At 43.2% G+C, this 26905-nt stretch overlaps 1 protein-coding gene across 10 annotated transcripts in view; it reads left to right on the forward strand.

Annotated features, from left to right (window-relative positions):
* BCAS3 (BCAS3 microtubule associated cell migration factor) overlaps window positions 1–26905 on the forward strand; it is a 300310-nt gene that overhangs the window by 122281 nt on the left and 151124 nt on the right. For all 10 annotated transcript variants that reach the window (XM_032129570.1, XM_032129573.1, XM_032129578.1 and 7 more), the window contains 3 exons: window positions 1427–1527; window positions 4611–4807; window positions 6043–6140. In XM_032129570.1, the coding sequence (XP_031985461.1) occupies window positions 1427–1527; window positions 4611–4807; window positions 6043–6140 (396 nt within the window). The remainder of the gene's footprint in view (window positions 1–1426; window positions 1528–4610; window positions 4808–6042; window positions 6141–26905) is intronic.

Below are 26905 nucleotides of genomic sequence, written 5' to 3' on the forward strand. Positions count from 1 at the left end.
GGGACTGGCATTACAGATCCCCGTATCCCAGCCAGCCCCTCTAAACGCTGCTTTTGTGATAGGTGTGGCACAGAAATGCTGGTTTATTAAACAGCCAAATAAATGACTGAGGGCTGACCTCAGCTGAGGCTTTATCACTGTTGCCCTGCTGGTGAACTCTCAGGCTGAGCTTTTCCATGGAATTCAGCATTTCATCACTTCTGGGTGGAAAGAGTTAATGCTGCGCTCGGAAGCTGCGCGGAAATGCAAGACCTGGGCAAGGCTCTGATTCCTCAGGGAAAGGCTTTCAGTGTAGCACCAAAACTAATCATTTGTTCAGCTTTTTAGTTGTTTTTTCAAATTTCTTTCTCACTGTAAAGCCATCTTGAATCTCCAGTAAAATGTAAAAGTATTCCACAAGGGAGAAATACAGTGACCAAGCAGGGGGGATGCTGCTCCCTGGGCTGTGTTTTTGCAGCTTCCCTAATCTTGACAGCTCTGGTAGTTGCCCCTGGGATAGAAAGAACAAAAAAAATTCAGAACAGTCCATAAAGTTCCCGTTGGTTTGAAAGCAAAACCATCTGCTGGAGCCATGAAGTTTGTTAGGGAGTTCAATAACAGGAAAGTCTGCAATTGATCAGCTGTGCTCTCTGAAACAGGCAGGAGTTGTTTGAACACCTCCAGGGATGGTAACTCCACCGCTTCCCTGGGCAGCCCGTTCCAATGCTTTACCATTCTTTTTCAGTGAAGAAATTTTTCCTAATATCCAACCTGAGCTTCCTTTTTAAGAATATGTTCTAATTTATCTGGCACTTTGAATAATTCTGGAATAAGTTGGGTCCTGAGCTGAATTTGAGAGTGCAGGTTTGAGAATATGGACACTGTGATCCAGAGGTATGAGAAATGGCTCTGTAGCTTCAGGTACTGACATACACAAAACTGGATGGAAATCCCTTTATTCCATGGAGTGTATGGATTTATGCAAAGCTAGTTACGTTACAGAGGCGCCATTCTGTGTTTATGGCTACCATTGTGTCTGCTTTGCCATTAAAACTCCAATTATTGGGGGTTTATTACATGGCTGTAAAAATCTGTAGTGGTTGGAAGCTTGACATATAAAGGTCAACCCTACAATAACAGAGTTTTTAAAAATTTTGCAGGAATATAAAAATATTTCAGTATTTTAAGAACTTCAGGTTAAAAGAAGAAGAGCCAATGGGTTACCCTGGTGGCTGTATGGATACATCCAAGTCAAAGAGCAGGAATCTTTTCAACCTTCTAATGTCAATATTTGAGCTCTTTCTGTACTTCCAGAAAATCTATTGCCACAGATTTAGGAAAACATATACATTGCTGTGCCATTAACTTATTTTAAAAGCTGTTGGTTTTTTTAAAATATAGCATTTAACAGTAAATCTGATTTTTAATTTTCTGGGGTTTTTTTCAGTGGTGCCACCGGGGAGCCCTGGGCCCATCACCCGGCACGAGTCTTACGACAGCTTGGCCTCCGACCACAGCGGGCAGGAGGATGAGGAGTGGCTGTCACAGGTATGCCTTGGGGGGGGTTCCAGCTCAGGAAAAGAGGAATGGGAGCCACTGGGAGTAAAATTCACAACTTTTCCTCCAAGTGGGAAGTAAACGTCCAATAGCCTGGGTATTGCTGTGTGTGAAACTGACTCCACTCCTGAGTGGGGTGTGAATCTGCTGGTGTCAAAGCAGATGAAGCCCCATCATTCCTGACTCAATCCCATCCCTGGGAAGCTCAGCACCAAGTGGGAAATTTCAGCTGGCAACAGCAAGTTACCTGTCTTCCTTTTTCTCCTGGTATGGTCCTTTTTGGGCAGGGATGAAGGAAGTTGGCAGGATGATGGTGTCTTTTGGGTGGTGGCCTGTGACTCCCTGCATCTGAACATAAACATGGGACAGTAGCTGGTTGACTTCCTTCCTTCCCTGGTTACCATTTCCAGCTGATAATTGCTTTGCCTTATGGCCAGATATAAATACTATATGGCTTTAGAACTGTCCTGCTTGGTGGAGGACTTTTACATGAGATCAAATCTTTGTCTTTTTATCCAGTCTTGCTCTGTCTCAGTCAATGAAGCTTCTCTGTAAGAACTCAGTAAATACTTGACCATTTGGCTCAAAACAGAACTTCAGTGTAAGAGTGTAGGTCATGAATAATACACTGAGAATTAGTTCCTGTTAGAAATGAAAGGTTAGAGTTAAATAAATAAATAAAATTTACAAATGCTCTGGATTTGCCAAAGCAATTACAAGGTACCTGATCCATGGAATTCACCCTGACAAATTAGGTGGGTTTCCTCTGGTTTAAGAACAATGTTGTTATGGGAGTGATGCATTAAATGTGTTGCTGGGGTGTATGGCATAAATATGAAATATTTATGGCTGGGATTTGCTTCTCCCACTGGTGAATAAATCATACAGAGCTTTTTCCTAAAATGAGAGGTTAGGTTTCCACATGGACCTGTCCAGGAGGAGCATTCACTGGGGAATCCAGTCATGTGAATTTACTTACCTGTCTGAGGTTCCAGATGTGGCTGCACATTGAGGTATCTCATTTATTTGGGCTGTGTCTGATTTCTCAGAGCACAAAGATGATGAAACTTCTCAGTCAGGGTAGTCAACCAGAATTTTATCTCTGAACTCTTTGGGACCAGATTTTACCTGTAGTTTTCCACCTCTCCAGGACTGTTTGGAGGTACTTGCATGTTTTACTGTTCTGGTGAAACCTCAGGAAAAAGAGATTATAGTAAACCCACCTTATGGGTGCTTGTTTATTAACAATTCTTGAAGATGTAAGATGTCAACAGAACTTAGACTGCTTGAACTTCACCACATCCATCCCTCTAGAAGAGCAAATATATTTATAAAGGGGAAAAAAACCATCGCAGGTGATATCACAGAACACAGATAACTCCGAGAATGCTCCTGGAATGTTTAATTCTTGCTGAGAGCAGGAGTGATGATAGCCCTTGGAGCACGGTAATGCTGGCGTTCTCTGAGCAAGCCACTTCAGATTAAGCCTAAAGTGCATGGATGTTTTTTCAAAATTAAAGTGTTGTTATCAACAGTAACAGCAAGCAGTGAAAAAACACCACCCTTCACTTCAACTTTTCAATTAGAACAGTGGGTAATGTGTGCTGTCAGTGGGAAGTAGATACAATATGTTTGTCCTGCACACGACAGGAGAGTGAATAGGAACATCTGGCCGTAGCCTCAGTAAAATTGCAGAGGCATCTGTTTACCTCTCGGCTCTGTGACACTGATGGTTTCAAGCTTAAAATACACAGATTACTTTATCTGTGGCCTAATTTACACTGCTACATAAAAGCTACTTGCCTCAGAAACGGCTGCAGCCAAGCTGAGTTAGGCTGAGCTAAATGCAAAGATGGAAATAGAGCTGTGTAGGCTGTGGTTGTTGTCTGACATTAGCAGAGAACTGACATCATCCAGGGTTTCAAATTGCTTCTTAAAGATGGAGAATCACTACTAGTATACATCTATATACCTACACAAAAATCTGTTTTCATGAATTCCCTTGCTAAATTGCATTTCTGCTGTGAAGCTGATTGTTGTTTTAGCAGAAATTGATAGGAATTCAATAGTCTATTTTCTATTTTAAAAGTATGAGTTCACCAGAGCTTAATATTTTTATTCTGTGTTTCTTTTTTCTGATTTTTAAAAGCTCTTTTTGATTTTTAGTATTGTCTTGCACGGTCTTTCCAGCTTTAATGATTCTATTCTCTGATTACAGAAGTTCTATGCTTTGTTTACCCTTTTATTTACAAGGCCCAATTTTCCTGAGCACAAACAGCCTACTTCCATTGAATTGTCAGAATTTTGGTTAAATTGATGTATTTGTGTGGACCCCGTGTGTGGCACATCCACGGTTGTGTTCCTCTGCTGAGCGTGACCTGGGCTCATCCCAGCGCTCTCCCCATCACTCTTGGTTATGGATCTTGTGCTTCTCACAAGATGCTCTGTGCCAGCCCTCTCCTCACATTTGCCAACAGGAATTAGGAGCTGTGATTTGAAATCCAGTTCTCACTGTATCCATGGGAAACAGTTTAAGGTGTGAACTTTCACAAAGCAGCTGTAACAAAGCAGGAACGAGCTCTCTGGAAGCGCATCCCTCACCCTGCTCAGGATGGGGGATGTCTGGGGGATGTCTGGGGGATGTGGGCTCTTGGTTCCTCTCTGTTCCATGCAGACTCAGGCAGAAATGTGTTCCCTGTTGGCCATAGCCTTTGAGTTTTGGGGTGCATTTCATCCTGGCAAGGGGAGGAAACAACAGGATCAGGTGAAGTGGTGGCCAGGATGAAGCGTTGATCTTCAGAACAATTTAAGAACTGGGGTTCAGTGTCCTGAGACTGGTGGTTCACAAGCTTTCAAGTCTCTGCAAGAAGCTCTTGGCTTTGGCTAAAGTATCCATTCCCTAGCAAAGACATCCCGAATTTTCCCTTGTTAAACATTCCTCCAAACACCCTGGCTCAGAACACTCTTTTCGCTTGGGAGCAGCAGTATTCCAGGAGCCCAGTGTCCTGAAGGAGCCATTCATTATATGAAGTTGCAGCTTTGCATTCATCATTTCCGATATCCCCTTCCCACAGGTGGAAATCGTGACTCACACTGGGCCTCATCGACGCCTGTGGATGGGCCCTCAGTTCCAGTTCAAAACCATCCACCCCTCAGGCCAAACCACCGTCATCTCCTCCAGCTCCTCCGTGCTGCAGTCGCACGGGCCCAGCGACACCCCGCAGCCTCTCCTGGACTTCGACACAGATGATCTTGATCTCAACAGCCTCAGGTAAAAACAAAACCCATTTCCCAGCTATCTCACATTTGTTGTGTGCAGAACTTGCCTCCTGCCACATGTGTGGGATGTGTCACAGTTTTCATCAGGCTTGTCCAGAGGAAAGTCTTGGAAGAGCGTGTGACGCACCAACGAGAAAAATCCATCCAGGCCAAGCAGCTCAGATTCCTTTTGCTGCCCCTTCTTGGGCACGTGACAGGGAAAGACAGAACAAAGTCTGGTGGCCTTGCTCAGTGTCCTCTTGCTTTTCACAGTTTCTGCATTGCTTAATAAATTCATTTTCTCAGACGTGAGTGGGAGCTTTATGCCACCAATTTAGACAGCGGTCAGTGTGTTGGAACAGTAAGTGAACTTCTGGAATATTTTCCTCCTCCCTGTTTTTTTTCTTTTCCCATTCCTTTTCTTCCTTCCTTGTACTTCTTTTTAATGTATTTAATTCATCTGGTTTTGGACATTGGCTGATTTGGAATTGGGGGCAGGGGGTGGGCCTAAGGAAGGAAAGGAAGGAGTGGGTTTATATTTACTGGTGATTTGTAGAAGAGATTTATGCTCCAAGTGTTTGTCTCCTGCCCAGTAACTCCGGATTTAACAAGTTTCCATGCTCCCGACTCTGCATGTGATTTGAAGTCCAAAGTTCTGTGGTAGGGACTTGGATTGTTTGGGACTGTGTCTGAAACTCTTAGGAGTAAAGCAAGAGAGATGGATAATATGACTAATCCCATTAAAAGTGGGCAGATTGTCCTTGGACTGGAAGTCCATGGGTTTGAAATGTGTGATTTCTCCTTGTGTGTAATTGCTGCCACGAGTAAGGATATAGCTGTCAAATATTTGATTTTTTTATTATATATGTGTATACATGTGCAGAAAGAAAGTAGAAATAAAAAGAAATAAAACAGATCTATGTTACAAAAGGAATCAACAATTACAAATGGGTCTTTAAAAGGCTGCTGTTGAGGAGGGTGATAGAGGCTTTTTAACCAGTTTGAGTAGGGTGAGGTTGTTCCTGTCAGGCTCCCTGAGAGCTCCCATCTGAGCCATCCTTTGGGAATACCCACTTTGTGTAAGTCTCTGGGTGGATTATCCCCATCTCAGCTGCACCAAGTGAGGGAAGTTTTCAACAGCTTTCAAGCCATTTCCCAATTAAACTGCTGCTTGTCTCAGCAGATTCAGGTTGGGCTGGGATTGGGCCCTGCTGAGGTGGCCAGGTGCTGACTGTGTCTCGTTGCCAGGATCCAGCCGGTGCGCTCGGAGCCCGTCAGTATGCCGGGGTCACCGCGGCCCGCCGCCGACCGCAGGGGAGTCTCCACAGTCATCGATGCTACTTCAGGTAGGAGCACCTTCCTTTGCTGTTTCACATTTGTGTCCATCAGTCTGGGCTTTTGTTTTGGCTGGTAACATGTTTGCTAATCATTGCCATAAAGGTTGTCCTGGTTTTCAGCTGCACTATGGGGTAAGTGCTGTCTTATACAAATACTCAATCCTACCATAATGATGATTTTTTCCCCCCCCCCTTACCACTCAAATGTGAAGTCACAGCGTTGTGGTAAGATCTGGACACACTATTTATGTAAAGTTTAACATGAGCTATAGAATGCTACAAACTGCCTAAACTAAAAAGCAGAACATTGACAAATACTAACACTGAAATGCTTTTATTAATGAATGCCTAAAGCATAGAATATTACAGTTCCATCTCATTTATAAAGTAGCTTTCATTGAAATGTAATCATAAATGTAATTGATTTCTGTGAACAGTCAGGACAACAGGAGAGTTTATCTAATGTTTGTGTAACAGGCACATTTTCACTGCTCTGCTCTGAGAAGAGTGTGTAGATTTAATACCACAGTGGTTGTGTTAATATCAACAGAGTAATAGATTTACTATAAAGTTCTCTTTTCCCCTCAGTGCTGGGGAATAGCCTGTCTAAAGAAACAAGGGCAGCAGAGCTTTATGTTCCAGTGCAGCTGTACAGCGTCTGAGGGTCCACACAGCAGGATTTTGTCAAATAAAATCTCTCACAAGTAGAATTATTAAACACACAGCATTAGTCAAACAGTCAAGAGGAGAGGATTTTAATCTTTAGCGATTTGAAAATCCCTGGAGACTCCTGATTGGATTGAGGTTAAACTGTAAAAAGAGACAGTCACACATACAGAAAGGGGTTTCTGAAGGTTGGTTTAAAGAGAGTTAAAATAAAAGCTCCTGTTTCAGACTCTGTTTGCTGTTTGATATAAATGCTGAGTCCAAGATACTTCATTGTTTGCCAAATGAATTTATTTGGGTATTACAGGATATTTCATGTATGTGTTTATAACTGAGTTCAATAGTAACCACGTTTACTTTGGCTATTGAGAATTGTCCTTATAAATTCAATTTTCAGATACTTAAAAATTGTTAAATTAATTCCTGTTGGGCTTAGACAAACATCTGATGCTGGTTATTGAAAGGGAATTTTGTTTGGTTTACTATATGACAAAGTAACTTTGAAAATAATTGTGTGATACAGAAGAAAATATCAATGCATCATAAGTTATAATTATTGTAATTATATAAGTTATAATAAGTTATGATTATTTTTTTGGCCTAGTTCACCTATGCTTATTGCTCCTGAAAGGTTACAAGTTGGAATCACAGGAGTGCTCAGGCTGTGTATGTGACACTTGAGATTCAGAGTGATTAATGGCAGAGCTGTGCCTCACTATCAGCTGATACAGAGATACCAGGGTGGGGATTTTTCCCTCCTGTGTAGGAGCAGTGCCTTCACCTGTAACAGGGATGTGCAATAATTCTGAAATGTGACCATTCTTTGACTGTAGCACTTCCTAAAGCTGTGTTACTCCATCTACAACAGAAACAATGGACGCACAGGACTGTGCCTCTTCCATGCTAAACAACTTCTCCTGGGGTTCTAATATGAACTGACTCATGTGAATGTGATGAAGCCCCATTTGTAATGCCTTTAGCATGTGTGTCCATATTAAAATTGCCAGAATTCATTGTATACATTGTTAGGACACTGAAAATGTATTTACTGTACAGCAGTGACTCAGTTTGGTTATAACACCTCATAAGTTTCTTATAAACAATACGTGGGTTTTGTTAGGGACATGCTGATGGCAGTATTTTATTTACTTCACCCAGACAGGTTGGGTTGGAATTGATTTTTGATTCAGGGATTTAGCATCTCTTTGCAGGTTTTGTATTGCTTGAGCCTCCCTCTTTCCTTTCCCATGCAGAACTTAGGGGTTCAAATTCTAGATTGTGTGATGGTGTGAGTTGTTACAGAGTAAAGGAGACACAAGTTAAAAACACACTCTGTGTTTGGAGATTTCAAGCTGTTCTTGTAGCAAGGCCCAGCAAAGGAAAGAAGAGTATTTTATGCTTATTTTCTTCTCTTCCTGCCTCTGAGATGTGCAGAAAACTCCATTAATCTCAGCTGTGGATGGGAAGGGTTTGGTTTTAAATACCACTCATGTACAGCATTGGGTTTTTTACAGCATTGGATTTTCCAGTCCACCACTTCAAGTATTCTCATTTCCTGCTCTTCCCACGGCATGCCCTACATGGCTGATGTTCTTTATAGAAAAGGCATTTTTAGGTTTGAAGGATTTTTAAGTAGGTCATAAATTTTTCCTGCCTGAGCTGAACCAGGAAGTGATTGTTCAGCTCTGGCCCTGCATTGGAGCCTGTTGAGCTCTATGAAGATGCTTATCTGGAGGTTTGATTGCCTGTTGCTTGGAGATGCAACCCGTGTGGCGCCTCTGCTTATCCGACTCATCACTTCTCCTTCCTATCAAAAGACTTCAAGTACATGTTTATCATCTGCCATTATCCTTCTGCCATTCTCAATAGCTTCCTTCCTTCTCCCCCGTTGGTGACAATTCTGTTGTTGCATTTAATAAGCAGTTTGTTTGCTTTTTTTTAAGCATGCATCTGTAAAACTGTGGTGTACTAAGGACAATCTCCTAAGATCATTTGCAAAAGTCTTCATTTAAAAAGTGCAAAACTCTCATACTGTTATCAATAATGAAAATTTGCAATGGCATTCTCAAGGTGGATGGCTGAATCTGTAAAGATTGCTTGGATATATTTTACAAATGTGTATTTCAATATGGTTCTCTCAATTCAAAATTCTCCTAAGACACTCTTCTTTGGTTTATTTTTTCAAGAAAAATCTGCAAAGATTCAGTCACCTAAAGCTACTGGACATTTGTCCCTCAATGCACACATTTTAGTCATATGCATCATAGAGAGAACATGCCCTCAAGGATTAAATGCACTGCAATTCCAGATGCTATTCCAGATCGGCAGTTGGAAATGTTAAAGGGACAACAGTGAGTTTAAATCTTTGTAAAGCAGGAAGCCTTTGGTGATAAGGCAGCAGCAGAACCACTGTACAGGTAGGAGCTGCTCGCTGTGTGTAGGTGTCCATCCTTCCCAAGGCTGTCCTCAGGCTGTGGGCTTGGCTTTGACACCGGTAGGTTAAGTCTTAGTAACTCAGGTTCCATTTAAGACTTTATTAGAGCCCAGAGATGAAAGAGAAACCTTAAAGAGTCCTCCTGTGTGCAGGAGATGCTGCAGCTGAAGGTCACGCTCTTTGCGCACCAAAACCACCCAGGCACCTCTCTGAATTTTCATTCTATAACCTGTGGAGGAATGGCACACATCCTGGCACACATTACATACCTTAAAAATTAAACCTGGTAGGACTCTCTGAATAATGAATGATGCAGAAATTAAAGGTGCAGGAAGGTTGGGATATCTGTACAGTCAACCCTGAGCTTTCAGAGCTAGAAAACCTCTAGAGAAAGGATTTTGCAGCGGTTGCTGGTCAGTGAGTTTGCCCACACAGCTGCATTGAGTGTACACACAAGTGTTTCCCTTCAGCTTCACCCCAGGTGTGGGCTCAGGCCCTCAGGTGTGCTCAGTGACTCACTTCTGCTCATTTAAGAGAAGTGGCTGCATCTGTGTGTCTGGCTATGGAAAGCCTTGTTTGTTCCCTCACACAAAGGGGTTTTGGGCACTTACCCATCAGCCAAGTAATGATTTGGTTGCATTGCTAGTGGAGGATGAGAACACTGACGGAGAAATTGTCTGATCTCTTTTTTGCATCAACCTCTTCCTTTCCTGCTGGGAGGAGATCACAGAATAGAATCATAAATCTGCTCCTTTCTTGCTTAGGAAAAATGCAGAAATTGAGTGGGAAGGATTTCAGTGAACTGCGGCATTATTTAATGAATAAAATTAATTTTGTAGAAGAAAAAGATCCTGAGGATTTTTTTCATCTTTGCTTGTGTGTGGGGTGGGGGGAGCCTTAATGTTCTCAACTGAAACCTGGAAAGTGCTGTGCTGCTGGGGGATGCACACATCATTTTTTAATGAAGATTGTTTATTACTGTTGTATGAAACTCTGACAATACTGAGCTCTCTTCTGGTTACTTCAATCAATGCCCACTTAAAATCAGCTTGTAATTTAGTACTTCCCTTTCTTTTGTGTGTGACTGGCTGGTTGTGGACAGAGAGCTCTGCCTGCAGAGGGTTTAATGAACAGAATTGACTGGGGTTTTGTGGGGGAGGGAATTGTCCTTTTATTGTTCATCACCACACCTGTGAGGCAGGGACCACGGGACGAATTTTTACTGTCCAGCACTGCTCTCACTTGGAATTTAATAAACACTTCTGCTGTCACACCTTAAACCATCTGAGCTCCTTTCTGTTGTATGCACGATCAAATATTTATTCCCAAACGCTGTACACCACAAAGTGCTGCCTCGGAGTAGCGGAGATCAGTTATTCAGGTAGTAAAGATGTGTGAATGCAGCTGGCAGATGAAGTCACCAACATTGTGAATTCCCAGGCTGTCCCTGCTGCCACAGGCAATAAGTGCCAGGCTGAGCCAGGGCTGGGTTCCCATTCCAGGAGCTCCGGTGTCACGGCTGCTCGAGCTGCCCTGCTTGAGTGGAGCCAGCCAGGGCTGCAGAGAGATGAAATCAATCCGGGCTGCAGTCCTTGACCTGAACCTGTAATTACCTGCATGGGATAAAGGTGGTTTGTTGTGGCAGATAGAGATTGCACTCAGGGCTGCAGAGTATAATGCTGAGCTTTGAAGGCAAGGAGGGGGTTTGGCCCCTGGGCTGTTCTTCACAGCAATTGAGAGGTTTTAATAATGGGCAGAGAACAAGCTGCTCTTAGGGGGCATCACCTGTTCAGTAACACAAAAACACCAACCCAGCACTGCTTGGTTTGCAGTTATGTGTCCTGTCAGCTTAAATTTACATGAGTTTAAGTTATGGTTCTTTCCTGGAATAACTTCTGTGCTGATCCTGTTAATATATCTATTTGAAATGCTTATTATGTTACCTATTTGCATAACATTTTATGCATTATTTCTGTGACTAGTGACAGCATGTGGGATATCTCAAGTATCTTTGTTTCCTCAGTACAGTAGCACACACTCACATGTGCTCCTGCTCTCTCCATCCAGCTCATCTGCCTTGCTAAGTGTGTGTGTGCATGAGCTGCATAATGCAAAATTCTGGTACTTAGAATGTTTTCAACTTGATTTATTTAATCTAATTTGAGAAAATGTTATCTGATGATTTTTGAAGAGAGCCTTAAGACAGAACTGACTCCAACAGGCTCCAAGATGCCAGTGCAGTGTACATGATTACATCTAGAAACAGCTATGCCCTATAGACTGGGGAGATGTGAGGAGAAATTAAAATGACCTGACACTACTGACTGGGCACTTGCTGCTGGATCATTGCCTGGACTGGGAAAAGACTCAGCTGCAGGGATACATGGAGTAGCATTAATGTCTTGAAACACTGGTGGGTGTTTTCTGGAGGCAGGAGAAGTACACTGGAGAGGACAAGCATGGGAGCAGTGAGTGAAAGGCAGCAGAATCATTAGATACTGATTTAATTTTCCACCCTGTGATGATTGTGGGTGGTTTAGTGAGTTGCAGAGATGGGAGCTCACTCCCCACAGCACAACGTGGTGATATGGAGTAGCTTTACCCTGCAAGGGACAGAGGAGACTCCTCACCCCCCTTTGCCTCTGGTACAGCTGAGCAGTCTAATAGTGATTGAAGCAGTTGATCTCTTCTAAGATGGTTGTGTTTCAAAACAAGTCTGTATCAGCTTCAAAAAATGGTGCTACATGTGTCTGATTTCACTGGTGAAAGTGAAAAATCAGCAATTTCTAGAGCCTGCTGTGCTGGGTGGAATTTGACTTTAAGCAGTTGAGGTTCCTGGAGGTGCTGCTCTCCTTGTTCATCTCCCCCATGTGATTTTTGGCCCAGCAGTTCCTCTGTTGATGTCACAGCTCCCTGAAAGCTGAACTATGACGTCCCCAGCATCAGAACCAAATCCAAGGCAGTGGGGTTTTTCCTCACATAGGAAGATAAGTTGCAGTGGGGCCCCCAGGGGCCCTGATAATGGTCACTGGCACAGTGCTGCTGCTCCCAGACAGTTGTTCTCGTGTCACACAACCTGCCTGACGTGTGTACAGGGCTCCATTAATGCAGCCTCTGCAGTGTCTCACTGCTTAAGTGTGAGCTACTAACTTCCAGTTGGGGAAGCCACCTTCAGTTCATGTCAGCTGAAAAATAGCAGTAGACTAGAGCATGGTCTAAGCACAGAAATGCCTTGGGCTTATTTAGGGGAAAAAAAAAAATCTTATTATCCTGGGTATTTTGCACTAGTTAACAAAACCTCCTTCTTAATATGAGATTCTTATGTGCCCCTTAATTATCTTTCATTAACAGCTGTTAATGTGGTGTGTAGGTAGCTTTAAAGCTCTGAATAAGTGGGAAGTGTTGATTCTAATCATATCTGACACCACAATCTTCTGTGGAACAACACATGAGCTGAGATTCCCGATGGGCTCCTGTAGGATACAATATTTATTATAGCTGGAGATCTAAGAGCTCCCAGCTACTGTTAAACTTACAAGAGATCCAGAAACCTCAGTGTCTGTACTTGTGTTTTGAGAGATTGCACAGAAATAACACACCACTGGTATTTGCAGGCAGCGTGTGCATTGACATTTCTGCTCTTTTCCTACCCTGCTTAAAGGAATCGTTTTGCAAATCTTTATATTTTTATAAGCTTGTAACATATTCTAAGCTCATCTATTAATCTGGACTGCTTAAAATGGGCTTAAAATGGATGTGCAAGTTGAAAGAAGAGTATTTGAATTTTGGAGTCAGTTTTGTTTCAGGGAAAGCTTCATTTGTAACCATCTTATAATAGAAACATCCTTATTTAGTGATTTCACTAAATTAGGATTTATCTTTTGAAGTACTTGCTCACCATTTCCCATGTTTGCTTTGGAAAACATCTAAATATGCCTCATTATTTCTTGTTGCCACTTTGGCCTGCAGTCTGTGTTAGATGTTAAGGGTTTCAGCTATCAGGATTCTGGTTCTGGTCCTCTTGAGACCCTCCAGCTTGTCCTCCCCTCTTTTCAGGAGGTGTTCCAGAACATCAGCCCTTGTCCTCAGGCTCTGCAGACTCTTCCTTTTGTCTTTCCTCCTGCTGTTATTTCCAATGTAATATCAGCATAAGCACTTATTTTCACCACTGTTAGTCCAAAAAGAGCAGGTTTTAACAATTGTCTGTTATTATAAGGTGTAATAAGGATAAGTGAGCAGAAGTGTGGATTTAGGTGTGTGACACATATAACTGAGCTATTTGGCGTGATAAATTAGCCATTTAGGCATTTCATCTACTCTAAGGTGGAGTTTAGCCCTTGAGAGTGTTCCAATCACAGCCTCCTCACCCTGGCTACTCGCTGGAGTAAAGATGTTCTCTGCTGGGAATAAATATTTTTATCTAAGTTGAAATACAGCCTGTTGGTGCTTACTTGTGTATATATTTTATTGCCTCGGTGACGTAAGGGGTAAAGAAACAGATGGAAAATATTTTGTTTTCCTTAATTATCCAACACTGTGGGATACCCATTGGCTTGGAGCTCTGGCTCCTCCCCTGCCTTGGACTCCATCCCTGGCATCACCCCAGCCAGATTTTAATAGTTCTTTATCTGCTGCTTGCACTGCTTTTAACTTTCACTTTTTATTACAACTCAGGCTAAATTGGGTGCTGGTTACTGCTCCAGCTCTGGTTGGAGAGCTCCGAAAAGCCAAAGCTGGTGCCAGCAAGTGGCTGCTGCAGAGAGCAGGGGGTGGGAGCACGGGGTGAAAGGAGTCCCTGATTGTCACCATCCTCCTCCTCAGCTGCTCTTGTGTGCAAGGAGAGTCCCCAAGGTCCCAACCTCCAGCTGTGGGGCTTTTATTCCTGCTTGGAACAGCCCACCTGGGACTCACCTCCTTCCAAAAGGAACATGGAGTCTCCGAGGGAGCGCTTGAAGCCAAGCCCTCCATGTGTGCATAAACCTGGTGCTGAGCCCCTTGTGAAGGTGAAAACAAGCAGGGCAGTCAGCAAATGACAGAAAACAGGTTTGGGATTATTGGCATCATTATCCTGGGATTTCTCTCCAGGTGAGAGGTGGTCCCTGAGCCCTGGTGCCTCGAGTCTCTGCTTGGTGCAGGCCTGGAAAATGGAGCAGTGGGAAAGCAAAAGGTGCTGATAGGAACAACATATGGTTTTTGCTGGAGTTTGGCCACAGATTTAAGGCCTCAGAGTGGATTCCTGGGGCCTTCGTATCCTATCCCAAAACCAACACAAAAGCCTTTCCAAATATATTTTATAAGCTCTGCGATTGTAATAGTCCTATCAAAAATCCCATGTCCCCAGGTCAAGTGGGGTGCAGACTGTCCTCTTCTGAAATCCCAGGCTTGCCAAGCCTTTCTTCCCTGATACTTCCCTCCAGCAGCAGCGGGCAACCATTTGTGCCTGGTGTGGAGCACCCCGGGGGCTCCGGCACAGCTGCTTTCCCTGGGGCTCACATCTGCTCGGGAGCGGGGCTCGCCTGCCTGGCTGTTTGTCCCAGGCACAGCTGGCCCTGGCTCCCTACAACCCACCTGGACTGCAGGATAACTCCTGGAATTTGTGAGGCTTTGGCACGGGTTGGAGTGGTGGGAGTTTTGGTAACTGGCTCTGCCATCCCCTTTTGTGTTGCATTTCCTCTGCTCCAAGTCTCGGTGCTGTTGATGTGAGACAGGCAGAGAGCAGGAGCTGCAATCTCTGTCATTTTTAGCTTCTTTCAATTTTGGGACACTACAAAGAATCCTGACTATACCACTCCAGAAAGGTGCTACCTCCTTAATTTTGCCTTGATACAAAAAAGCAGGAGAAGCCACTCTTGCAGTAAGAATCCTGCTAGCTCCTTGCAGTTCCCATTAATTAGGCTTTTCACCTCTATTATTTACAGTAGGAATGCTGAGCAAACCTCTGTGTGCTCTACTGTTTGCCCATCACTTAAAATACATTTTAAAAGCAAGAATAATTTTACTTGTGACTGAATGTCAAATGTAATGAATGGCCAGAGATCATCTGCAAAGTTTTTGTGTTGCTGGTGGATTTTTAACAAGCAGAAAGTTGCTGTGAAAGAATTTGGAGAAGCAGAAAGTGCTCTGGTGTTAGTCCTTTGGTTTTGGTGTTTGTATTTAAGCTCTAAAAAAACCCCAACCAAATATACAGTGAAATGCTTACAGGGAGCTACGTTTTAGCCCTGAAGTTAGATAAAAAATTCACTGTATCATAAGTGAGCCATTTCCCCCTTGATTTGTGTCCAAAATATGAGGAAAAACCTTGCAGCTGCATTATGCATTTTACAAAAGAACATATGCATGCATTTAAATCATTTACATTTCATCTTTGCTTTCTCTTATTTTTAACCCATATTATGGTGAATGACAGTGTGTTTGGAAGACTGAGGCTGAAAGCAAAGTTTAAACTTTGATGCCCAGTAAGCTGAAATGCCAGCAGTGCTTCACTATTTCATGATTTTATTTCAAAGTTTGGCTCATGCTTTTTCCTTTCTATACAATGAAATGTGATTGCAACTTTGTGAATCTGCCTGACAAAAAGAAAATTAAATTATGTTGCAGTTGGTTTGTGCTGGTCCTAGAGTGCCTGCCAAGGAAGATAATCCATCCCTATGGAAGAAGGCCCTTGGGAGGATGCACAGCTTAAAGATGCTCAGTGAGATTATTAATTGGTGATCATTAGGTGGTATCAAATATTTCCCATGCTATAAAATTGTTTCTGATAGGGGATGAGGAGGGGAAGGTAGTGGGGCACCAGCTCTGTCTGATCTGATTTTTCAGCCTTACCTGCTCTCTGTTAAACTTGTAACTGATGCACTTCTACAGCAGGAGTTGAAGAAGGTTTTGGACTGGGGGTGTGATGTTTTGCTTAGTGCCATCAGCAGGCAGCACTCCCCCGCTACTGTGCGTGAACAAATAAAATTCAGCTTTATTGGCCTAGTTATGGCCTTTTAATAACCCTTCAGTGAGGATTGTGCAAGGCGTGAAGTGCGAACGCCCGCTCCGGGTCACGGCGCGTGACGGGAGGACACGGATCTGGCACAGGGATGGCAGGTGAGGGGTGCCCCCCTTTTTCAGGGGGACATGGAGGTGGGCTCTCAAGAGCAGCAGCACCATACAGAGGTACCAAATGGTGCTGGGGAGTGGGGTTTGTCACCTTCCCCTCGTCCCACAGAGCTGCCCTGCTGTGACACTCTCCCACCGGAGCGGTGGCAGGATACGGTGTCAACACTGAAACCCACCCTGTGTGAAGCCAGCCACAGCCTGGGCTCTGTCACACAGCCAGACTGGGTCCAGGGTACCTGAGCTTGGGTCCATTCCTGCCTCTGAGCCCTGGGCTTGTCAGGGACAGTTTGACACACACAGAGCCACAGGGTGTGCTAGTAAATGTAGGCTTGAAACTGGGATATTTGCACAGGCCTCTTCAATTCAGAGCTCAAAATACAGAGGGACTTTCATCCCTAACAACTTGCAGAAATTTTTCCTCATTGTCTTCACCTTCCACAAGAGTTAAACTTACAGTTCTTAATTTATTTTGCTGGTGAAGATTGACTTATAATTGAGGATATCACGTGGAGGACCTGTAACTTATTTGTATATCCATCCTTGCATGTTTAAAACCAAGTCAAGAAACTAATGAGGTTACAAAAATATTGCTGATCCTGAAGCAAATACAGTTGGAGAACATATGCTTTGGTTTTACATTTCTGCCTCTAAAAGGTGACATGTCCCGTGTTTGTCATTTAATTTAACATTCTATATATTTTTAAACGGCTGTATGATTTGAAATCTCCAGATGCCAGGCTTTGTGCTAAATGAGGTTGGCAGTTCAGTGATGTGGAAGGCCATTATCTCACCTTTGTGCTTCTAAACTGTAGCCACTTGCCTTTGCCTGCTCATAATGCATTTGCTGCCTTACAGCCCAGGAATTTTTAACACCTATTGAAAGCATTAATTAGCTATGCCATACTGATGAGCACTTTAAGTGAAAAGCAAGAATTGATGCCGCTCTTTGAGTTGGTATTTCTCCCATTTCAGAGGACAAGGAGTACCTAGAGGAATTAAACCCTCGTATTCCTCAGGCACATTCTAGCCCTGACTGTTCCTGGCCATCACCACGAGTGACAGTGCCACATCAGAGCTTCTGTCCACGTCCCATCCCTGTCAGTGCCTGGGACATGAGGCCATGTCCTGATAAACAGCTCTAAATGGCTCTATCCTTGCCAGCTGGTGCTATCTATAAACCAATAAACCAAAATTCAGGCTTTTGCATCCCATTACTGCTGTCCTGAGTCAGCAGGTCTCAGAGAGAATCATTTTTCTCTACCCTTGGAAAATGGATAATCATTACTTGGCCTGTTGAAGTTCAGTAATACAAGAATAAGTCATAACTGTGTCGCTTGTATCTTAAAAGCTCACCAACTAGAAACTCTCCCTCTTGTCTGATCGGGCCTCCAGTGCCTTTGATCACCATTTTCTCCTCTTTCTCAGCAAACTTCTTGGTTTCCCCCATTTTCCTGGGCCGCTGTGACAGCGTTCTGCTGCAGATTACAGCTGTGCTCAGGCACCATAAGGTTCGTATGATTAGTCAGCATTTGGTTTCCATACATAGCAAAAGTACGTCTGGAGAAAATATTCTTATACATATTTCCAGGCAATAGGATCAAAGCCCTTTCTAGGTTCACAATTTTAATTTATCTCTTCTTGCTTGCTGTAGAAGGGACATCAAACGGAATCCGTGTTTGCGGGAGGGAAGGGAGCCCTTTGCTGTGTAGTTGTGGGAGCAGCATTTGTCCCAAAGCTTCAAATCCTGCCCTTTCTTCCTCCATAGCATTGCCAAGCTCTGAACTTGGGGGTTTGTGCCTACGTTTCTACCCAGGTGTGCCTCCTTTCTTTGAATCCCAGGATCTCTCCCATTTTTGTTTCCTTTATCCTCAGGTTTTCCTCTTGTCTCCATGGTCCCAAGTCAGAGCTGCTGAGCTCATCTTCCACCTTTGTTGCAGCGTTTTCTGTAGTTGTTAATCTCTGTGTTGGCTCCTCTTCTGCTGTAACACATGCACAGTTCACACCCCTGCATCGAAGGAATTCTTGTTCCTGTCTTATCTTTGGAGGTTTTTGGTAAATTCCCTGAACTTCTCTTCCTACTCCTAATATTTCTCAGTATTTGCCTGGAGAAGTGGCTGCCCCATCCCTGGAAGTGTCCAAGGCCAGGGCTTGGAGCAATCTGGGATCGTGGAAGGTGGCCCTGCCATGGCAGGGGGTGGAACTGGATGGGCTTTAAGGTCCCTTCCAACCCAAACCATTCCATGGTTCTATGATTTACTTCTCCACAAGAAGCAAAGATCTGGAAAGTAAGATCTGAACCTTTTCCAGATATTCACTCATCCTTCAGGTGTCAACTCCCAAATACGTGACACACACCGGAAATGTGAGAACTAACAGCCCTTGGAGCTGGGTCTGTGTGAGGCGTTACCTGGGCAGGTGGATGTTGTGGTATTAGAAACTGTATTTATGTCAGCTTCATTAGATCCTTTTTTCTGTATCTTTCATTAGATTCTCACAGCAACAATTTGTAAACCTTGATGTTTTTGCAGTGTGGGCACTGCTGGAGACAGCCAGAGGTGACTGTCATTAGTGAAGAAGCAGAACACTTTAATTACACAAATCCTGTAACATTTTCATCCGAGGAAGTTTTGTGAACTGTTAGCAGTGAGGTAAGCCAAGACATTCGAGCCCTTTTTACATCACATTTTCAGAAAGGCCTTTTTTTCCCTCCTGATAGAAGATCTGTGTTAAAAAAAAAACCCCCATAATTAGTTTGATTTCAGTCATCTACTCAACATTTCTAAGGCACTTGCCAAATGATCCCAGGTGTGGGATTGCAGCAGGTAATTTCCTGCGCTGTATTTGTGCAGATGATTTTCTGTGTTAGAAGATGATATCGGCTCACCTGGCCCCTCGGTGACAGAGAAATCCTTTGTTTATTCATTTAGTAGGCAGATTAACCCTAATGAATCTGGCTTCCTGGAAATAGATACAGGGGACAATAGCAGAGTGAGGAGTGGGGAGAAATGGGGCAAATTCCCTTTTCTTTCTTCACTTGTAAATAATGGTGGCTTTCAGAGCAGGGTGTTTTAAATCCGAAAGGAACGTGAAATATGTCAGCCAGAAATTCTTGATTTTGAACAAAAACTTTTCTTTTGTGCCTCAAAGAGCTACTGGGGCTTTCTTGGTGTGTCTGCTACAACTCTGCCCCACTGAACCTGTTGGAATGTTTTGTCCTGTCAAAAATAAGAATGAAGTGAGATACTTGCACTTCGTTGTTGGAGGACCTCAGTGTGTGTTTTGTGGCATATAGGTTTTTTTTAAACTATTATTTCTATGAATTAGAGGTTCATAATATAATCTGTCTTTTAAATAAATCATACATTGTACTAGACGACCAGAGGAAAGCATTGAAGTCTTGATGGCTGAAATAATTTTATTCTTTTTCTTTCCTGGGAATAAAGCTGTGCAATGGTGTGTCAAGGTGTGCATCATGTTTCTGTTACTTGAGCAGGAGGCAATGCCTGTACAGGGTTAGGCTGCACATTTTGCTTTATTTTTGGTTGTCCTCCCATCTTGAGCTGGCCCAGAAAAGCCTCAAGGAGCATTTCAAACAGCTCAGTTCCTCCTGTTCCTGCCGTGAGATGCATCCAAGTGTTCTGCACCAGGCTCATGAAAGGCTGTGCCACTACCACGTTTATTTAAATAAATGAGTAATTTCTCAGCTCTTTTTGACATCACACTGGACTATTATTCATAGCACAATGTGAGAATTGCCTGGAAAAGCAGTGAATCCCAAAGCTCTCAGAAACAGAGAGAAAGATGGTCACTGACTTCAGGGGTATAAATCAGGCTCGTGGTGTCACAGGCAGAGTCACTGCAGTATCACTCAGTTTGTTTGAACAGCATGAATAAATTAACTTATTCCAGCTCAAAGAGGGAATAATGCCATGGTGAATTAAGTTGTGTATATGTTACTAATTATGTATTTTTTAATGCATACACACGTTAGTCAGGGTTTGAAACATTGTAGTTTGCTAGCTCAGATCTCTGCTGGAAGCTACCAGTCAAAGTGTAGACATGAGTACAATGAATGATTTGGCTGCCTTTGAGAGAGGAACAATTTCTTGCATTTTTATGTGACTGGTACTCGAGATACATTATTCCCAAGACATGGATGTGTAGACACAGATGTGAAAATCTCTTAACTTCAACCAAACTTTTCCAGATCTTATCACTATAATTTATTCTTTACTCTCTGTAGACTTGAAAAAATGTCTTCTTTCACTTAACTTTATACATTGGAGGGAAAGGAAAGTTCTGTTCTACCACATGGTAAGTGTTGAAGATGGGATACTGTTGGCTTTAACACGCTGACTTTTGTAGCTGCCTGTAAAAACTCTAGAGTTTCAGAGGGGAAGTGAAAAAACAGAATTTACCTTTCCACAAAGAATAAAAGTTTCCATTGTTCCTCAGTTCCATCGCTGGAAGTACAAGTGGGCAGGAACAGATAATTTTTTGGATTTAACATCTATACTTGGGTATGTGTATATGTGCATCGGGCAGCAATAAATTACAAATGAATATGTTTGCTTTGTATGGAGATTGTTTTATCCTTCTTAAAGCTACTGTTTATATAACCTTTAACCAAACAGAGAGTAGCCAGAGGATTTTTGAGGGTGAGAACTGTTCTTCTGGCCGGGGTGGGGAACAACTCTCCCCCCTCCCCTCGTGCAGCAGGGACTCACCACGTTGACGTGCAGACAATTTGCCAGGGATTATTTTTTTCCCCCTCTGCATGTGAAAGCTCAAAATAGATACGTGTCACATTAGGTGTCATTAAAATAGAGCTTGTGATAACTAAATAATAAATGGAGTGGTACCTAATCACTTTCAGAAGATGTTGACACAGTTGCCAGAGACGACTGTCGCGGAGAGCCCTTGGAAGGAGCAGAGACTGTCTGTGCTGGAGGGGTTTTTTTTCCTTTTAGTGGAAACCAAAGGACAACAGTCATTATACGATTCTGTACTTTAAGTATTTTCATAATCCAACATAAATTGGCCCACCCAAGGATTATGTCTGTCTTATAAGGATGTGTTTATATAGTCATTGGGTGAAAGATTGCAGAAGTTGAACCACTAGTTTTGAAAGTTGAGCCAGACCAGGAAAAATCAGGATACAATTTGGCACTTATGGAGACTAAATGATTTCCTTTTTAGCTGCTGATTTCTACTGGGAAATGTATCCTTGGACTGAAAATTGCATCCGGAAAAATGTTTATGTAGTGTTTTTCAAATGACTGATTATTCCTGTAACCTTTAACACGCACTGTGTGTGATTTTCTTCCTTATTAACTCTTTCACAACCCAATGAATGATTTCCTTCACTGTAAATAAAATTAAGTATATATTTCAATGCATGCAATATTTTAGTGCTGTAATAACGCAGAAAAAGACAAGCTGGGGATTTTATTGAGTCAGTAACAGAGAAACCCAGCTCCTCTTGTGTCAGACGCTCCTGGAAGAGGAATGTCCTGCTTTGACAGTGAGGCAGGCAGAGCACAGGAACTTTTTATCCTGATTACTGCAAAGAAGGAGAACAAATATGTTCCTAACATACCATCAGATGCAGATTTCTGCCAGCCAGGGGAGATTTCCCCAAGGCTTGTGGCTGAGGTCGAGGAACTGTGCTGCCAACTACTGGCTATTCCTGGCTGCTGAATCCAGTGAATGAATTCATTGTGGGCTTGGGGTTGTCTGCAGGGGAATTGATCAGTGCAGCTAGAACAGAACCAGGAGTTTCAGAGACAGGCACAGATGCTCTGTCTGGAGTTAAACTGTTTTCAGTGGTGTTACTTTCACATAAAGACAAACCATAATTCACTATAATCACACTGCCGGTATCCTCGTGTAGAAAATCCTCACAGGATCCCTTTCCTTGCATCCTGAACCTCATGGAATGCCGGGTGGGAGCTTGCACAGAGGCTGTGCTGCTTTCAGAGCAGCAGCCTGACCTCGCTGAGCTGCAGGCGCCATGTAAACATCACAGGGTGGGACTGAGCCACGAGTCTTTAAAAGGCATCCAAAGTGATTCTGCACGGAGTGCATCCCACACTAACAAATGAGTGGGTCTGGAGCCATAGCTTCCACTTTGGCAGAGCTGTCTGTGAATTATGGTTGGTGTTTTCCTATGCAGAAACATGTGAAATTGAAGATTATTTGTTGAGTTTCTGTAAAAAGCATCACCCAGTCGTGTTCTCTGTAAAAATGCCTTGAGTAGGGAAGGGGACGGAAGAAAAGCGCAGCAAGAATCTTATAATCACAGCTCCTGCTGGCCTGGCCCAAAAGGACAGGTTTATGTCCTGCAAGAGGAAGCAGAGTTGGAAAGAAATGGAATTCCAGCCCTGCCAATCCTGGTGGATTGATGCAGAGATGTCCCCTGCTCCCCAGCTTGCTGGGCCCCGTGCCGGTAGTGCCGTTCGTGCTCGCCGTGGTGATCTGTCTGTGCCTCTGGCATCAGCTGGGGATGAACTGCTGGAAAACAAAAGCTGATATTCCTTGTGGCAATAGTCAGTCATTCTTGGCGTGGTGGGGATAAGGGGAAGTGCCTGGCAGCTGCTCTGTTCTTTCATCTCTTCTTCCAACTCTTTTTGATCGTTTTCTCCTGCAAAGTTTTAGGCTTGTGCAGGGAGATTTGTATTTATAAGCAAACAGAGGAGGCAGCCCTGCTTACCTCAGATAGCTTTTCCCAGGAGCAACAATTCCCAGGCAGTCTCTTGTATTTGAGGCAATAATGGGTTTAGGAAATTCATAGAATGTTAACAGTCAAATGGCTTTTAACCACCTATCGATGGAGTGAAATTTGGCAGATGACAGAGGAACCTCACGTTTTATTTTTTAAAGCCTAAATAGCTTGTCAGCTGTGCAGAGCCCCTTGAATTTATGAGATCTGAATGTTGGGGTTTGGGTTTTTTTTTTTCATGTGGAACCCAGCAGAGTCTCTGACGGAAACTGTTGACCCTTCTTTGTGCTGTTTCTTTACTGTCTCGTCAAACATCTGGAAAACAGCATGTTTGCAGTCATTTCACAACATAATTTTGCATTTACATCATGTGTTATCTGGTAAAAGTTTTCTTGTTTTTTCAAGGAGAGGGGGGATAAAAAAAAAAAAAAAAAAAGAAAAATCAGCAAGTCGAAGGCTGCCGTGAGGTCAAATGGTGCCGGTGGATGCTGCCTGCACTGAACACATGTTCAGCTCCGAAAAGCTGAGGCAGTTCCCAAAAATTTGGTAACCATTAGAGCACTTCCTAAGTCAGTTCCGGATGTCAGGCCCAGGCTGGAGGGGGAAGGGGCGTTCCAGGAGAGGGATTGAGGCTGGCAGCTGATGCGGCCGGGGAGCAGAGCACGCAAGGCAGAGCGAGACAGGAAAGGGCTGCTTGGGGAGAGGATCAGGAGCTCAGCAGAGGAGCTGTGAACTTCACATGCGACCCCGGGCACGGAGCGCCGCGCGAGCCACCTGAGGGCTCGGGGATCAGAAAGGAAATTAAAGGATCATTTAAGTGGAGTGGGACCAGACAACTTAAAATGATGATTTTCATCTCTGAGAAAGGAGCGCTGGGGTATATTGAATTCTTTGAAGTAACGGAGCATGGTTGGTGGAGGGAATATTTTTGCTGCATTCCACGCTCTGGTTTAGCAGCTCCTCTAATAGAACCCGGCTCTAACTTTCCTAAACCACCTATTTATAGTGCTCAAAAGATTGGACTTTGGAGCACAGTGTGTCCCCTTAACTGAATACTCCATGCTCCTACTTAGATAACTCAGAAATTCAAATGAGTATTAATTAGTAAACATAATTAGCAGATTATTCACTTGTGTTTTGATTACCATAGTAAATATTTTATGTTGCTTAGGGTAACCCCTTTAAGTGTAATAAACCTGAGTGTGAGCCTGGAACTCCGCAGAAGGTTCACAATGAGTTCACAGCAAAGGTTGCCTCTCTTTCTTTCCCTTTTTGGTGTTCAGGATTAAACCTTCAGTCAGAAGCTGCTCTATCCCAGTGGTGCTTTCTGTTGCTTTGGGAATAGTTTGGCAGAGGTCAGGCACAAAGTGCTGTCACTCTGGGTCATGAGGAGGCTTTTTAATACCCTCATGGAGACCCTCTTCACCTCCCAGCTCGAAGTGAATCCATCCTACAGTTTATATAGCCCAAAAATTCAAGGAAAGAAAGTAGACCACAGTAAATAATTCTGGTTTGTTGGTTTAGGACTGGAGGTTTTCCTACACTAACCTGAATTTCAGTGCTGGAGTCAGCTCGTTGGAGGGATGTGATTCCTGGACCTTCCTGAGCTTTGGATGTAGGAACAGTGGAAGATTCTTTTTTTTTCTGTGATCTTTCCATAATTGCTTTATCTCCGTGGGCCAGATTTCCAGGTACCATAGAGATGAGTCTTAACAGGGGAAAAAGCCCCAACACTGGATTGCAATTGTGGTTTTGGAAAAACTTGCTCCAGGATTTTTGTTCAACAGCCATTGGATGGGAGGATGCTTAGTTTGCTAATTTGGGTGCCAGTGCTCGGTTTTACAGCTCAGGGTTATTTCTCAGTGGTGCTGGCAGCTGGGGGAGGCACAAGGGCTTGGGTGTGCATTCAGCTTTTTTCTGTGATGTCCTTGGCAAGCACTGATGCAGAGCTGGGCATTTGGACAATTTTAAAGAATAATAACAACTATTGAAATATTGTTTCTGCAGTTGGAACATCACGCAGAGTTTTAAAGGGATTGGATGCAGGAAGGTGGGTATGAGCACAGATAACCTATGCAGATATTTTCCATTTGAGATGATGTTTGTTTAGTTGTGTTTATAAATAACCTTTGAAAACAAAAGAAATGGACAAAATCCTTTCTTCTTCCATTGCAGTAGTACATGAGGTGCCTTGGGAATGTGTTACCTTCTATCCATTTCCTTTTCCTCCTCTTTCAGTTCATTGTACACTGATTTTTTTTTTCCCTCTAGAAATGGTTTGATGGCAGCACGAGGTATCCATTACCAAGTTTGTTTCCCTGAATGCTTTCTAGCAGGAGGCACAAGTGCAATCCACTGAATTAGTGGAACCAAGCTCAAGGGTGAGAGCCCGTTCCCTCTTTATCAATAAAGTCCCTTTATCCAGTGAGAACAATTTGTGTGCAGAAGGCTTTTAAATAATATCTGCGAGTGCGAGTCCTGCTAAGCCTAGAAGGTAGGGATGGTTCAGTGGCTGATTATTTTGATGTGGGCCGTTCTTCCTTGAGGCCACTGAGCCTTCAGGTTCCTCCAAGCCTTTAGTGGTCTGCACTTCACTGTTATTCTTTCCCTGAGAGTGCTGATTAGTGACTTGCGGTATGGATGCTGATTTATCGCAGCTGAGAGTTGCCCCTTGGGGGCTGAGCAGAAACACTCATGAAGGAGCCCTGATTAAAAAGAGTGGTAATGAAGACAAATGTTTCGGAGGGAGTCAAGAGCAAACCAGGCCTTGGCATTCCCACTGCTCCTCTGAGCTTTTGGAGAGGAGGTAACAGTGGCCAAAGGAAATATTTCCCCCTTGTTGTTTATTTCTCATGGCACTGGAAAAATTTTTCTTTTCCTCCTGGGTGTTCTAACTCTCACTTGTTAACTGCTTTTCATGCAGGGTTGCAATTAACCCTTGGCAGATACTTACCATGTTCCCTTTATATTCACTCTATACATAAAGAAGTTTTTATGTTTTGACCTGTTAACCATTTTAAGATTCTTTAAACTTGACAGTTTCATCTAATTTCTCACGTCATTAAATCGTACTTTATTTTCCAGCAGTCCATTCACAGGAGGTTTGGTGTTTGTTTGATATCTTTAATCATCTTTTTTTCCTCACTGCCCTTTTTAATAAGGAAAAAGAATGACAAAAGTAATGCTTACAAACCAGGCTTTAAATCAGAGAGAGGTCAGAAAGTTCCTATCTAGTGCTGGACGTGTAACTAGGGACAAGTCTCAAAGGCACACTGGTAGGTTCTGCATGGTCTGACACTTCTATTAACAAGGAACTCAGAACAAAAATAAATGCAATTATTTCACCCTATTGTAGTTTTTTGGTTTTAATTCTTTGGGTTTTTCCACTTTTAGAGATCAGCCTGGGCTATAATTAGTGTATGAACTAAAAGCTGAGTATGTGGAAAAACGTGCCCTGCCTTTATTGGTCTTTGCATTCCGCTCTGCAGTTACTTTCTTGTCAGATTTGTGCTCGTGTGAGGATGCTGTTGATGCAGGGAGGACCTGTATTTGTTGTAGGAGTGTTCATCAGAGCAGCAGTGACACTGTGAGCTGTGCACGTGTTCCTGTGCCATCCCTACAGCAGTGCCAGCAGTCCTTGTTCCCTTCCTCTGGGAATCACATGCAGAGCTGGACACTTCCTGACCAGTGAGAATATGTGGATGGCCCTTTGCATTCAGTGAGAATTTCAGGGTATTTTCCAAATGTTAATTAACTTTCTAATGAAATTTGAGCTCATGCTTTGCTTTAGAACAACATTCTGACCTATTGTGCCGAAAGGTTGGGTTGTTTTCTTCCTAGAATAGTGTGATA

Source organism: Corvus moneduloides, chromosome 20 (assembly GCF_009650955.1).
Source record: "Corvus moneduloides isolate bCorMon1 chromosome 20, bCorMon1.pri, whole genome shotgun sequence".
In the NCBI taxonomy this organism is placed as follows: Eukaryota; Metazoa; Chordata; class Aves; order Passeriformes; family Corvidae; genus Corvus; species Corvus moneduloides.